Raw genomic sequence first — 14,832 nt, 5'->3', positions numbered from 1 at the left:
TCATGGCTCTTATCCACGTAATAGACCTAGATGTAAGACTTGTCCCTTACATATTCCCACCAACACCACCTACTCCAGTCCAGTCACACACATCACCTCTCCCATCCAAGGCAGGGCTACCTCTGAAACCAGGCGTGATCTACAAGCTAAGCTGCAACCACTGGTCTGTCCGCATGAACGGCCACCCATAAACTGTGGCCATGAAACAAGAGGACCATCCTGTTGCTGAGCAGGCTGCCAAACATGACGTCCTTCATTTCAATGACTGCTTCACAGCCTGTGCCATATGGATCCTTGCCACTAACACCAGCTTTTCTGAATTGCGGAGATTGGAACTTTTCGTGCAATAAATCTTACATTCCTGTAACCCTCCTGGCCTCAACCTTCGTTAGTCATTGTCCTCTCCCATCCAGTCCCTTCTCTGTTCCCACTACAGCACTACACAGTCCTCATTCCTCCATCACATCCAGTCTTTTTACTTCTCTTTTCTGCTATCCCACCCACCCCCTACCCCACTCTCCCCTGCCTTCCGTCTAATCTCCCGATTGCACACAGCTGCCCCACCATCTTTCCACCTCGTCCCTGCATTCTCCTCAACAGCACATCACTGCCCGGCGCGCGTGTGTGTGTGTGTGTGTGTGTGTGTGTGTGTGTGTGTGTGTGCGCGCGCGCGCGTGTGCGTGCTATATTTGTGACAGTCTTTTTGTTGTGCCTACCTGCGACCCAGAAGCTCCGCTATATGGTGATTAGCAACTTTCGTTTTTACCGTAATGTTAGCTGATGAGAATGATCTGGTGGCATTCTGAAAAAAGTTGACTATTCTAGATGCCTGGCAGGAAGTCAAGCCACATACACTAGTTTGGTCATGATGACAATTTTTCCAGATGTAGAAGAATGCGATTTTCAACATTTCAGTGATCAAGAAATAACCACTGCATAAATACTGTATCTGGCAATGAGTTTAAATAGCTCTGAAGATGTTGATGAAGAACATTTGAATGAGCAGCCGAAAACTGATGCAGGTGAACCTGGCTTCCAGTACATGAGTGATACCAAAATTGTGGCTGCTGCTTCACAATATAAAGAAGAAGACAGTGAATGTGATGATGATGATTTTGGTTTGTGGAGTGCTCAATGGCATGGTGGTCAGTGCCTGTAAAAATTCCCAATCTTTTCATGTTCCCATCTTGCCACATTCTCGAATGATGATGAAATGATTAGGACAACACAAACACCCAGTCCCCGGGTGGAGAAAATCCCTGAACCGGCTGAGAATCAAACCCGGGACCCCGTGATCCAGAGGCAGCAATGTTTAACCACTAAATCACAAGCTGCGGATGACAGCGAATGTGAAAATGGGGATGAAGACAGTGACCTTGTCAGTCACTGTACTGCATCGTAATGTGTTGATATTCTCCTAGATTATATGGGCCAGAGGGGGTTTCAATATGATGACATTACTGCTGCAAGGAATTTTCAAAAGGCTGTGCAAAAAAAGTCAGCACCTCTCAGAAGCAGACCAGCATGGCAAACTACTCTAAAAAATAAACAGGACTACTGTACCTCCCCACAGAACTTCAAATTTATTTTAAAAACACACACACACACACACACACACACACACACACACACACACACACACACACACACACACATACATTTGAAAATATCTCAATTATTTGACTTTTTCAATTATTCATGCATCATCTCCCCACATTACACCAATAATCAGGAGTATACTGCATTTAATTTCATTTTACATGTGTGCACACCTATTTTTTTCTCTCTTTTCTTTATAATATATCTTCTCATTTTCTCCCTGTTTTTTATTACTTTCACTTTCCACCATCCTCATCTAACATTCTTTCACTTTTTGCTTTTCTTTTGGTTGCATTTATAAATTTCATTCCTTCACTATCTATGTCTGATCCCAGCTCTTCTCTGTTTATTTCCAGGTGACAACAGTGCATTATTACCAACACTCTAGAATTTGAATATGGGCTGTTGGCTGACTGTTACTTTCTTTCATTCTCAGCATCTTTGTTGGTCCAGTTGTTGGAATAACTTCATTTCCTCTTTCCCCACCTTTAATCTGTTGAACAAGTTAAAATTACAAGACACAGGAATTTAACTGCATTTGTGTGTGCCTATTGTCATTTTTGTTATTTATGGTGCATTTTAATTTATTGCCATTGGTTCACATTCTTATCTGGTATTCCTCTTTCACGCTTCATCGCTGTTCACAGTTCAAACATAAAAAGCAGCAGTGCTAATGGAGCTTTTGTTATATGTTGTTTTCAATGAGGAAGATGCAAATATGTAGGGGGACTGCCTTCCAAGGAAACTAATTTTACGTTATGCCAATCAAATTGTTGGCATTACACATAGATAATATTAGTAAATCAAACACATTCAAACTTACCTTGTCTATCAAAGTTGTCTTCTCTTAGTATACACACTAGAGCTAGGAACTTATTCACTTCTCTTAAGTACAAAATAGTACCATTATTAAGTTTAATTAAGCTTGAACTCTGAGAATCAAATGCTGCTGCATCTGTGTCATCTCTGAGGCTGCAAACAAAGTGACAGTGGTATAAAGGTACCATACTAAGTATACACAAAAATGTGATTTACTGTAATTGCTAATAAGTTAAAATATTATTTAGTCTCTTTTGTTAACTTCTTATGTGACAATTACACTAATAGACAACTTTTTCCCTATAAGCATTACTATCTTTCATTACTAAGATGTTTCTCTGTTCATGATGAACTAATTATTTTCTGAATGAAAAACAATGCAGACAGATTCATGATAAATGTTCACTCTGCCAACGGTCCAAAGAATGCCCCATTGGTGATGAGGTCATCAGAGATGGCAGACAATACTGTATTAATGTTAAGGAAGTAATACAACTATGTTCTTTTCAAAGGAATCATCTTGGTGTTTGGCCTAACTGAAACCATAGAAAACCTGTCTGGACGGTCAGACAGGACTCTGAATCGGACAGGAATCAGAACCACGTGTAGTACGGAGTACACTGTATTCAAGATCTGGCAAATTTATTTTATTTAACTTTGCAGCCAGATGCCCTTCCTGTTGGTAAGGGTATTACCTAAAGGACAGAAGTCATGTGAACCTCCTGTTTGTGAACTGTGTAAACTTTTTTCAGTGTGTCATCGTATTTTAACTGTTCATGTTCATGTTTTCTGAGGTGGAAACTGGGGATGGAAACAGCCCAGCATTTGGCTCAACAAGCATGGGAAACTACCCAAAAACCACAGTCAGGTTGGACGGTGCACCAGCCATAGTCATTAATTTTCCACATGGATTCAATTCATCTTCATGCCTCACAAGCTAGCATGCTGCACGTGACGTTACATGAGCAGGTCATGTTGTTTGGTGTCAATGATAACAGGGGGAAAAAAATATTCACTTGATTTTTTCCTTATTTAGCGATTTTTAAATATTTATAGTCATTCAAATTGTAAGGACATAACAGCACAGCATTTTACTGTGTGTCACCCTTTCGAAGATAGTAAGGAAGAATGAAGATTACAAACTCAACAGACACTACACACAAGCTCAGAATGGATGAAGATGAGGCAGAAAAACAGATGTGTCCTTTCCAAAGTAACCATCCTGCATTTGTTTTAAATGATTAAAACACACACACACACACACACACACACACACACAGAGAGAGAGAAACCTAATTCAGCTGACTGGATGGAGAGAGAATCCCTTTCCTACCACATCCAAGTCCAGTGCCTTAAAACATTATGCTATAAAGGCTCAATTTTTTTTGGAAACTACAGAGCCTTTCATTACCGTATCAATGAGATAAAGCTCAGAGTTCCATCACTGGCTGCTATTGGGATTTCTTCAAATATCAATGGGATTTTCCTTTCTGAAAATGGTCTGTTTGTGCAGAAAGTATCATTTCACTTTTTACTGTATCTCTGACATTAATTTGCTGTGGAACAGAACAAATATGTTACAGGCTTAAGCATTACAACCTCTTTGGAGATCAAATTCTCCACTGTAGGAATCAATATGGATTCTGCAAGGAACTCATGTGAGATCCAGAAGGCAGCAACAGAGGTGCCCGTCTGCTAACAGTAGCATAATGAACAAAATAAATATCAAACCAGTTTTGTAACAACACTGAATAATCATAAAAAACTCAATATGTCATTCTCAGTTATGAGAAAATATCCAATCTGAAAATAGTTTTGGATATACCATAAAGAAGTTTTATAGGACTGTTATTGTTCAAGAAGTATATAAATAACAATCAATAACATCAGGACCTCCATGATTATATTCTCAGATGAAGTGTAGTATAGTTTGAAGTCACAGCAAAATGGCAGTAGTAGTGCAGATGACGGGCACTTGATGCAGAGACTGCCAGTTGATTAACACAAAGGTGGAAAAATCACAATTGTAAAATATGCATCAGTATGCAATGCATACGGAACAATATAAGGTGATCTCATCACATAAACTGGTTGTAGGATTGGTAGATCTCAGACAAGAATTTGTTGGGAGAATCGCCCTGAACTGTACAACAAAATGTACCAACCACATCTCCACAAAACTAAACTTTTCACATTTATTTTGTAAAAGATTGATACAGTAAGAATTATTATATCTTGTAGTTTAATAGTGACTGCATTAATCCACATACAGAATTAATAAATATTTACAGGACCAAAATATAAAAAGTCTGTGAATCTTGTCACTTATTGCAGTGACTTCATCAATGTATATCTAAAGCAATACATGATAATTTGTTCAAAAAACTGTATGGAGATCTACAAGTTTGGAAATTAGAATGGAACAATCAAGTAACAGCAAGGAGCTGGGTTAGTCCACAGGATGTTTGGATAACAAAGGTTAAAACAACTGCTCATGAAAAGCAGTAAATCATTTTCTAGGTCCCGATCCTGGCACAAATTTTCATGTTACGTTAAGCTGCAGACAGGCCAAATGAAAAGTCACTTATACATAAGCTTTTGGCCACGGCCTTCGTCATTCATTCATACAATCAAGCACATCTCACGCACACATGACTGCCAACTTTTGCAGCTCGGGCCAGAATGCAACTATCATGTGGGACGGAAGCAGCAGTCTGGAGGAGGGTGGGGAAAAAATGTTCAAATGTGTATGAAATCTTATGGGACTTAACTGCTAAGTCATCAGTCCCTAAGCTTACACACTACTTAACCTAAATTACCCTAAGGACAAACACACACACCCAAGCCCGAGGGAGGACTCGAACCTCCGCCAGGACCAGCCACACAGTCCATGATTACAGCGCCTTAGACCGCTCGGCTAATCCCACGCGCTGAGCGTGGGGAAGGGGAAGGGGAATGGATAGCAGTGTATGCGTGGTGGTAGAGAGGAACAATGTCTGGCAAAGTGTACAGGGGAGAGAATGCCAACAGGTGCAGCGTCAGGGCGTTTACGGCCAGGGAGGTGCAGAAAACAGAGCAAAAAAGTATAGCAGCAGGGAAAAAAGGGCAGGTGTGTTGGCAGAGGGTGGCAAACAAACCACGCTTTTCACCATTTATTTTGTAGCTGGCTGAAGAGGTACTGCACAAAAACTGATGCAGTAAGACATATTATCTCCTGAACGTATCCTCTTTGTTTGCCGTCTTCTGCCAAAGCACCCACCAATCTTTTCTCTTTTTCTGCTCCTTTCCTTTTCACTCCATTTTCCCCACTTCCCTGCCCCACAATCTCCTGACACTGTACTTATTGGCACTGTGGTCCCTGCAATCCACCAGACAGCTCTTCTTTCCCCCTACCTGTACACTGCTATCCTTTCCCCTTATCTGTCCCCTCAAAATTGCTGCTTCCACCCCACATGATAGCTGCATTTTTGCCCAAGCTTAGAGAGTTGGTAGTTATGTGTGCATGAGGTATGCTTGCTTGGGTGAGAGAATGGTGTGTGTTTCTCTTTTTCTGATGAAGGCTGTGGCCGAAAACTTATGTGCAAGTGTCTTAACTTTGCCAGTCTGCAACTTAATGTGTCATCTTTATGGTAAGTAGCAATTTATCTTTTCCTACATTGTTGATATTCCTGCTTGAAGTTTTCAATGTTTGACAAATTTTCATTTATTAGTTCAGGTGTAACCCGCATATCTGTTCTACTCAGAGTAGTTAGCAAATATTTGCTTAACAGAACTGCAATACTTACCCATAAATGCAAGAGACATCTATAACAACATCAATCATATCACAGCAAAGTTCATAGCTCTGCATGTCAACTGGAGAAGAATCAGTTGCTATATATATCTTCGACACAACATCAAAAAGAAAGGCTTTTTCAATTCCAGAATTCTGTAATATAAATGAGGAAGTAACTAACGAGACTTAATGGAAACAACAATATTATACAAGTTGATCCCACTAAAACATTTATGACAAAATTACTTATTAAAGATATGAAAAGGACAGATTGCTATTCACCACATACAGGAGGTGTCGAGTGGGGAAAAAAGGCTTGTAGATATTATTAGCTATTGCACTAAGGTCTTCATCAGATGTAGAAAACACACACACACACACACGGGGAGGGAGAGAGAGAGAGAGAGAGAGAGAGAGAGAGAGTCATCTCTAGGTACTAAGGCCTAATTGCATCTGAGGTGAGCAGCAATCTTTGCTGGGGTGGATTGTGGAGGTACAGAAGAGGCATGGGTTGGGTAGGGGGAGGGAAGTTAGTGGTGCCTGGGGGTAGCATGCAGGGACATGATGGGGACAGGATCGGCAGCTGCTAGGTACAGCACTGGGAGGTTGTACTGGGGAGGGCAGGGGAAAGGCAAAGGTGAGAGGAGAGAAGTAGAATAGGGAAAAAGGCTACCAACTTTTTTGTATTGTGCAAGAAGGGACTCATCCAACAATATATCCTTTGTTTCCACAACCTTGCTAGTCCCTGCCTTCCATCTGCCTATCTCCTTCCTCATTCACACTCCAGCACTAGAAATGTCTTATCCCATCAGTGCTGTGTGTGTGTGTGTGTGTGTGTGTGTGTGTGTGTGTGTGTGTGTGTGTGTGAGAGAGAGAGAGAGAGAGAGAGAGAGAGAGAGAGAGAGAGAGAGAGAGAGAGAGAGAGAGATGAAGGATTTCCTCGAAGAGCTAATAATACCTAGCAGTCATTTTTCACTGTGCCTGCCTGCCACTCGATGCCTCCTCTATATGGCGAGTAACAAAAAAATGTTCAAATGTGTGTGAAATCTTATGGGACTTAACTGCTAAGGTCATCAGTCCCTAAGCTTACACACAACTTAACCTAAATATTCCTAAGGACAAACACACACACACATGCCCGAGGGAGGACTCGAACCTCCGCCGAGACCAGCCGCACAGTCCATGACTGCAGCGCCTTAGACTGCTCGGGCGAGTAACAATCTATCCTCTTCATACTGTTGCTATTCCATTCTACATTTCCCACTGTTTGATTTTACATTATTTATTCATTTTTACGTGTTACATCAAAAGTAAGTCACAGTTCATGTGTGTGTTTTATAGTCACATCTAGTTTGCGAATTACTTATCTTGCATCATACTAATAAATTATCCATAAATAATAATCAAAATGAACATTGCATTCATCAACTGTGAACAAATACCACTGCCACTGCACTAATTACAGAAAAAATTTTCACCCAGTGTTATGGGTCACAAGATGATTTCAAACTTAATTTGACCTTTAACCAAAATTACGATTGGGTGATGTAACTATTGATGAATAATGCCTTAAACATTAGATAGCCTTACTTTAAAGAACTGTAATGTGGTTGAAAGCTGAAAGAAGTGAGTAACTGGGAGTATATACTGTTTGTAACAGAATAAAGTAGGTAGCAAATACCTGCATGTTCCTCCATATGACAAAATACAGAAGTAAGAGTTGGAAAACACAGAGACCTCACTAAATAGAAAAATGATTCAGAACTCAGATCTGTTGCACATATAGTATAGCAGGACAAAGAGAAATTGTTCATGATATAGGGGTAGATAGCATACCACGATATTTTGCCACCTAAATAATCACCACCTCTACAGAACCCCACTAAATCTGAGCTCTCTACATGAAACTTTCCACTGTATCCTTTAGCACAATTGAAAAGCACAGTTTGAGCCTCAAACTGAAGCAAAAAAGTAATGTAAATTTTAAGACACTGGTGCCAACACAGTTCAGTTCAGTGCACCCTAACATCACTGTGACCATGAGTGCCAGCGGGTCCTATGTCAACAGTACAAGGTTCTGACAGTAGTGCAGGTATACACAGAAGCTCGTTAGGGCATTTCACCTTGCTCGGATAGTGGAGAAAGCAGCAGATTGACAGACTTGAACCTGTTCGTAGATTGGATATTTTCACCTTGATGGGATGGTGGAGAAAGAAGATTGATAGACTTGAGCCTGTTCAGAGACCGTATAATAAATTTCTTGTATACTCCAGCGACAACATCTGCAGTCTAATCCCTGTTAGTACACGGACTCAACAATACCAAATTTAAGGGCCTGAGAGTCTGACAAGAAATTCAACTGGACACCATTGCAAAATTCAATATCTTGCCACTTCTCAAAGTCAATTAACTTCTGAGGTCTAAATCTTCATTCTTAATCTAAAGCTTTTCTAATTTAAAAACAGTAGCTCTGTGAAGACAAATTGACAGGCTGAGCAAAGAAAAAAAACTAAGTGCTGGACAAAAGGGAAACTTGCACTAAACTGTGAATTGAGAAGAGAAGAGGCAGAAAAATTAGCATAAATGATGAGCAGGTAAATTGAAAATGTCAAATTAGTTATTGGAGAAACAATTTTCAACTTCAGGTCACTTGACAAACAACATTGTGAACTCTCAGCTATCTTTCCCTTCAGTATGCACGATTTTGTAAAAGTGGACTGGTGTCATTGTGAATAGGGAAGATTTAACAGTAAATGAGTTTTTATTTAGTAAGAGCTGTAGGAAATTTGACATGCATAAAGGTATCACAGGTATTACAAATATGTAATAAAAGTTAGTGAATGGCAGAAGCTGGTTCAGGCAATCATATGAAAGTACTGGGGAGAAGAAGGGGATGGGGGAAGACTTTGTAATCTCATTTGGTGCTTTGTTAAGATTCTCAGGAATTTTCCAAATGTTTTCACACACTATGACTAAGTATCAGTAAGACAAAAATATATATTTGTCCTTATTGCACTGAAGCACTAAACAGTGTGTGTGATCAAAATGGAGAAACACAATCTAATCCTGATTTAGACCACTCCTTCTGTCAAATTTGACTTTTTTTTTGTCTTTCTTCTGCTAACAAGAAGCAGAAGCAGTCATTGAGTTAAACGACAGACAACATTTCACATTACTTACCGAAATCAATATATTCAACAGATTTTCCAATGTTGGTAATTGTGGAATCAGCTTTTGTACAACTTTACTGAATGCTTCAAATATACTGTGATCATAAATAGAAGTCAGATGAAAACTCAAGTGAATCTGATCAAATCCTAGAATACACAAAGGAACATAATTAGCAGTTTATTTTGCTTAACTTAGTAACATATTTATTGCAATGATAAAAATGAATGACATAATATCAATTTACTTAAGAAAAACAACAACAACAACAACAACAACAACAACTACTACTACTACTACTACTACTACACGCGACAGAAAAACACAAAAAAATCAAGAGAGCGAAAATAGCACATCACTTGGCACATTCAGCGATTGGATCGCATTAACAATACACCTTCCTGACTGCTCTGTGGGACATTGTCATCAGTTTTATTGCTGTCACTGTATTCATATAATTAATCTGTGCTTTCATGCAGGATAGATTCATCATATTGTTAGCATAATCTCTTCCTTTTAGACGTCCCAAAAGTAAATGATGATGATGATGATCATAATAATAATAATCTGCTTCTCATTCAAGCTGACACACTGTCCAACAAACTGAATTCCAATTATGGCAGTGTGTAGGTGGTTGGCTGGGGGAGAGGACCAAACAGCGAGGTCATTGGTCCCATCATCTCAGGTGACAGAAACCAAGGGAGGAACAACACAAACAGCATATTCCAGTCTCGGGGAAGGGAAAATGGACAAACAAAGAGGCAAAAGGAATGTCATGGGGGCAGCAGCAGGAAGAGTAAAGAATTTTGATGGGTCGGGTGGGGGTGGGGATGGGAGAGGGTGGGTAGTGGTGCCCCAGAAATGCTACGCACGTTGGGGCACCAGCACCACCAACAACTCTTCCCGATCCCCACAACATACCATGATCATGACACAATGGGAAAAACACCTGAGCAAGAAGACACAAGAAAGGGGAAAACAAAATGGCACAAAAGACCAGACAAAATGCAGGGAAAAGGGTGGGGAGAACCTGGCAAGTGTGGAGGCAAGAGCACGGTCCCATAACCAACGCCAACATCAAACCGAGGGACCTCAATTCTTGAGAGAAATTCAGCTACTTAAACCTGACTTTTGTAAGTGAGGGGGGAGGGATGGGGGGTAGGGGACGAGGACGAACATAACCATGTGAGGGATATCCATCAACACCCAGGACAAGGAAGGTGGAGGGGCATATTTAGTGCAGAGGGCCAAACGGCGAAAGCAGTTCAGCAAAATATTGATCATTGTGAGGGGGGGCTGCAAATACAAGGGGGCGAGGGGAGGGGGGGGGGCAGCTCATTGCAGAGTAAAAAACCATGGGCCATCTAGTAGTATGGCCGATACGATGACGGCAGAGGATGGTATGTACAATTGCTGGTGGTTGGGTTTAAGCTAGTGAGCTGCAGCATGCCAGCCAGTGACACTAACCAATATCCACACAGCATGCACCCCAGCTTGTGGCAATGCATCACAAGGGAGTCTATAGAATGTTGAACTGCACTGCTGCTATTGAAAAATGACCTGTAAATGAATTACTAACCACAGTCACTGGAGAAAAACTGCTGAAAAATGGAATCTGAAAGTCAGTGTTTAGGGAACTCCATGTCAATGGGCATTAAATCCTAACTTACCTTGCATTTTTTGAAATCTGCACGTATTTCATATCCATTATTCCTAAATCAGATCCAGCACATTATAATGATATTTAGAAGGTCCCATTGCACATATGGTTTTCAATTACAGATACTAACTGGAGAGAGATTATATAATTTTTTTGTGCAAAAATATGAGTTATGTTGTAAATAAACAACACACAATTTGCAATTTCCTTGTCATAAAACAAATGTGTATGCCTGGTAGTCTGTAAAATTATTGCAATATTGTCAAATAAAGACATGGTAGGAGACTGTGGCTGTTACATGAAATAAACTGTTGCAGTGTACAGCAACGGGCCCCGAGTTGGTTTCAGCTTACTGTATTCAAAAAGTACAATTACCGATTTAAAATTTATACAAATCATCATCAAATGGCTTTTATGCCTTTGCCCGAACAAATGATACACTGGTTTACTGGTGAGTTGCCCTACAATAAACAATAATACACAGTCACAAACGTGTAACAAAGATGGGGGCACTACAGATGTGTTAGAATGTAACTTATATGAAATGTCCACCTGGCACATTTGGTTCTAAAGACATTCACATTTTCATCGTAACACACATTGCCTTTCATTATAAAATACAGATGAACACTTTACCTAACACAAATTTGTAGTGCAACCATCTACATGACAGTTTTGTAAGTGTGAATATTTGTTTATCCTAGGGCAACCAATCAGTAAACCATTGTATAATTTGTTTTGATGAGAGCACGAAAGTCATCAGATGATGAACCTTGTAAATTCAAAACCAGAAGGGTACTTTTTTAATAAAGTAATCTGAATCCAATTTGTGGCTGGTTGCTGTACTCCATCAACAATTTATGAAAACATACTTTTTACCAGTGAATGGTAGATACTGTTCATCATCTTCCCCTGTAAATATAAACACCATAAACCCTACACTAGAACCAAAGACAAACACTGCAGATAATATAATTAGTGTACACATTCCATATTTTACCATCCAAATTGTACTAAAAAGCAACTACCTGAAGTGAGTTTTGTAGTGAACAGTATATTGCAGAATATAACTAACAAATGGAGGAAAAAAAACAGATAGTTTCACATTATATTTATGAGCTTTTTTGTTCAGCATATTACTAACCTGAATCTGCAAGATCATCGTTAGCTCTCTGATGAATATCTCTCTGTGTTTCCATCTTATAATCATCTGACAATCCATCTACTTTATGAATGAAAACCTCAAATTTAATGCTCTGATTAACTTTGAAGGCTTTTGTAACAGTAAGATTTAATTTCATCAGTGCTTCCATGTAATCATCCTGGAAATGAATAAACACTGTTAAGCTTACAATCATTCAAACATTATCATTCTTACTGGAAATGTGACAGAGAGGATCACAAAAAATACACTTTGAAATTAACAGTTACAATATTCAAACCTATTGTAAAAATTGAAGTGCTAATGAAACACAAAGAAGAATCACAAGTAAGTGTCTGACTTAAGTGAAGCATGAACACAGACTTTGGTTAGGTTAGATTAGATTAGATTTACTTTCATTCCAATTGATCCATAGTGAGGAGGTCCTCCAGGATGTAGAACATGTCAGAAAAACAACAATACATGACAAATATTTACAGCTAAAACAAATAAGCTAATGCACAATTCCACAGGTCCCAAATGGAATGATCATCATTTTTTAATGAACACTATATGAAAGAGTCATTTTATAAATACTAATGCACCGAATTTAAAATAAAAAAGTTTTATTTATTTATTAGGTAATAAACATGTAATACAACTACTATAATACAATGAACACATTACTGCACAGAAATGGTGCAGAAGTTAGATTGTACACACACACACACACACACACACACACACACACACACACACACACACACACTTACAATGAACACATTACTGCACTGAAATTGTGCAGAAGTTATAGTAGTTGGTTTTACTGAGAAATTCATCAATGGAGTAGATGGAGTTGGCCACCAATAAATCCTTTAGGACTCTCTTAAACTGAATTTCATTGGTTGTTAAGCTTTTTATGGCTGCTGGCAAGTTATTGAAAATGTGTGTTCCTGAATAATGCACACCTTTTTGTACAAGACTAAGTGACTTTAAATCCTTGTGAAGATTTTTATTATTTCTAGTATTGATTCCATGAATTGAGCTGTTGGTTTGAAAAAGTGATATATTTTTAATGACAAATTTCATTAAGGAATAAATATATTGGGAAGCAGTAGTAAGTATCCCTAGTTCCCTATACAGACTTCTGCAGGATGTTCTTAAGTTCACACCACATATAACTCTTACTGCACGTTTTTGTGCCCGGAAAACTTTAGCTTGGCTTGATGAATTACCTCAAAAATAATCCCATATGACATTATGGAATGAAAGTAAGCATAGTATGCCAGCTTTTTCATTTTTATATCCCCTATGTCTGACAGAATTCGCATTGCAAATAGACATTTGTTAAGACGCTTCAGCAGTTCTGTGGTGTGCTCCTCCCAGTTGAATTTCTTATCAAGCTGTAATCCCAAGAATTTAACATTGTCCGCTTCTTCTATCTGCTTGTCATATGTTGGGTACGTACTCGTGGGACACCCCTTACAAGTTCTGAACTGCATTAGTGTGTTTTTTCAAAGTTTAGTGACAAAGAATTGGCTAGGAACCAGTGATTAATGTCCACAAATATTTTATTAGCTGATCTTTCTATGACGACACTTGATTTACTATTTATTGCAATGTTTGTATCATCAGCAAACAAAACGAACTTGGCATCTGGTAATGTTACTGATGAAAGGTCATTGATATACACAAGAAAAAGTGAGGGTCCCAAAATGGAACCTTGTGGGACCCCACATGTAATTAGTTCCCTGGTGGATGATGCCTGATAGCTTGATACATGCCTCTTTCCTAATAACACCCTCTGTTTCCTGCCAGAGAGATAAGATTTGAACCATTTTGCAGCATTTCCTGTTACAGTATAATATTCTAATTAATTTAAAAGGATATTGTGATTTACACAGTCAAATGCCTTTGACAAATCACAAAATATACCAGTTGCCTGCAATTTTTTGTCTAATGAATTAAGCACATTTTCACTGTAAGTGTAGATAGGCTTCTCAATATCAGAACCCTTTAGAAATCTAAACTGTGACTTTGACAGTATGTTATTTGAGATAAGATGGTTATGTAGCCGTTTGTATATTACTTTTTCTAAAATTTTTGAGAATGGTGGCAACAATGAAATTGGATGGAAATTTGATGCTGTTTCTTTATCTACCTTCTTAAACAGTGACTTAACTTCAGCATATTTCAACGATTCAGGAAATATTCCACTGATAAACGACTGCTACACAGACCGTTTAATATGTTATTTAACTCAGAATCACATTCTTTAATTAACTTTGTTCATATTTCATCATATCCACTAGATGTTTTTGATTTTAAAGTTTTTATGATGGACATTATTTCTGCTGGGGTAGTGAGGGTCAAATTCATATTATGGAAGTTACTTGAAATGTCTGGTCTGAGGTATTCCATAGCAGCATCTACAGAACCTGACAACCCCATCTTTTCAGTACCAGTTCTGCAACACTATACACATCTGTCACCAATGTATCATTTACTCTTAATGCTATTTGTCCCTCTTCGTGTCTGTTTCTACCGGTCTCCTCCTTCACTATATCCCATATTGTCTTTTATTTTGCTATCTGATATGACTATCTTTTCCTTGTAGTATATTTGCTGTGATGTTCGTATTACAATCTTCAACATTTTGCAGTGTTTCTT

At 38.8% G+C, this 14,832-nt stretch overlaps 1 protein-coding gene across 1 annotated transcript in view; it reads right to left on the bottom strand.

Moving 5' to 3' along the window:
• LOC124798892 (ras-related GTP-binding protein C) overlaps positions 1 to 14,832 on the bottom strand; it is a 103,396-nt gene that overhangs the window by 17,245 nt on the left and 71,319 nt on the right. Inside the window, exons 4-7 of the mRNA XM_047262427.1 lie at positions 12,166 to 12,343; positions 9,374 to 9,510; positions 6,204 to 6,346; positions 2,423 to 2,571 (exon numbers count right to left, since the gene is read on the bottom strand). Coding sequence (XP_047118383.1) covers positions 2,423 to 2,571; positions 6,204 to 6,346; positions 9,374 to 9,510; positions 12,166 to 12,343 — 607 coding nt within the window. The remainder of the gene's footprint in view (positions 1 to 2,422; positions 2,572 to 6,203; positions 6,347 to 9,373; positions 9,511 to 12,165; positions 12,344 to 14,832) is intronic.

The sequence above is a fragment of the Schistocerca piceifrons genome, chromosome 1, assembly GCF_021461385.2.
Source record: "Schistocerca piceifrons isolate TAMUIC-IGC-003096 chromosome 1, iqSchPice1.1, whole genome shotgun sequence".
Taxonomy (NCBI): domain Eukaryota; kingdom Metazoa; phylum Arthropoda; class Insecta; order Orthoptera; family Acrididae; genus Schistocerca; species Schistocerca piceifrons.
This window is presented reverse-complemented; position numbering and strand designations above follow the sequence as displayed.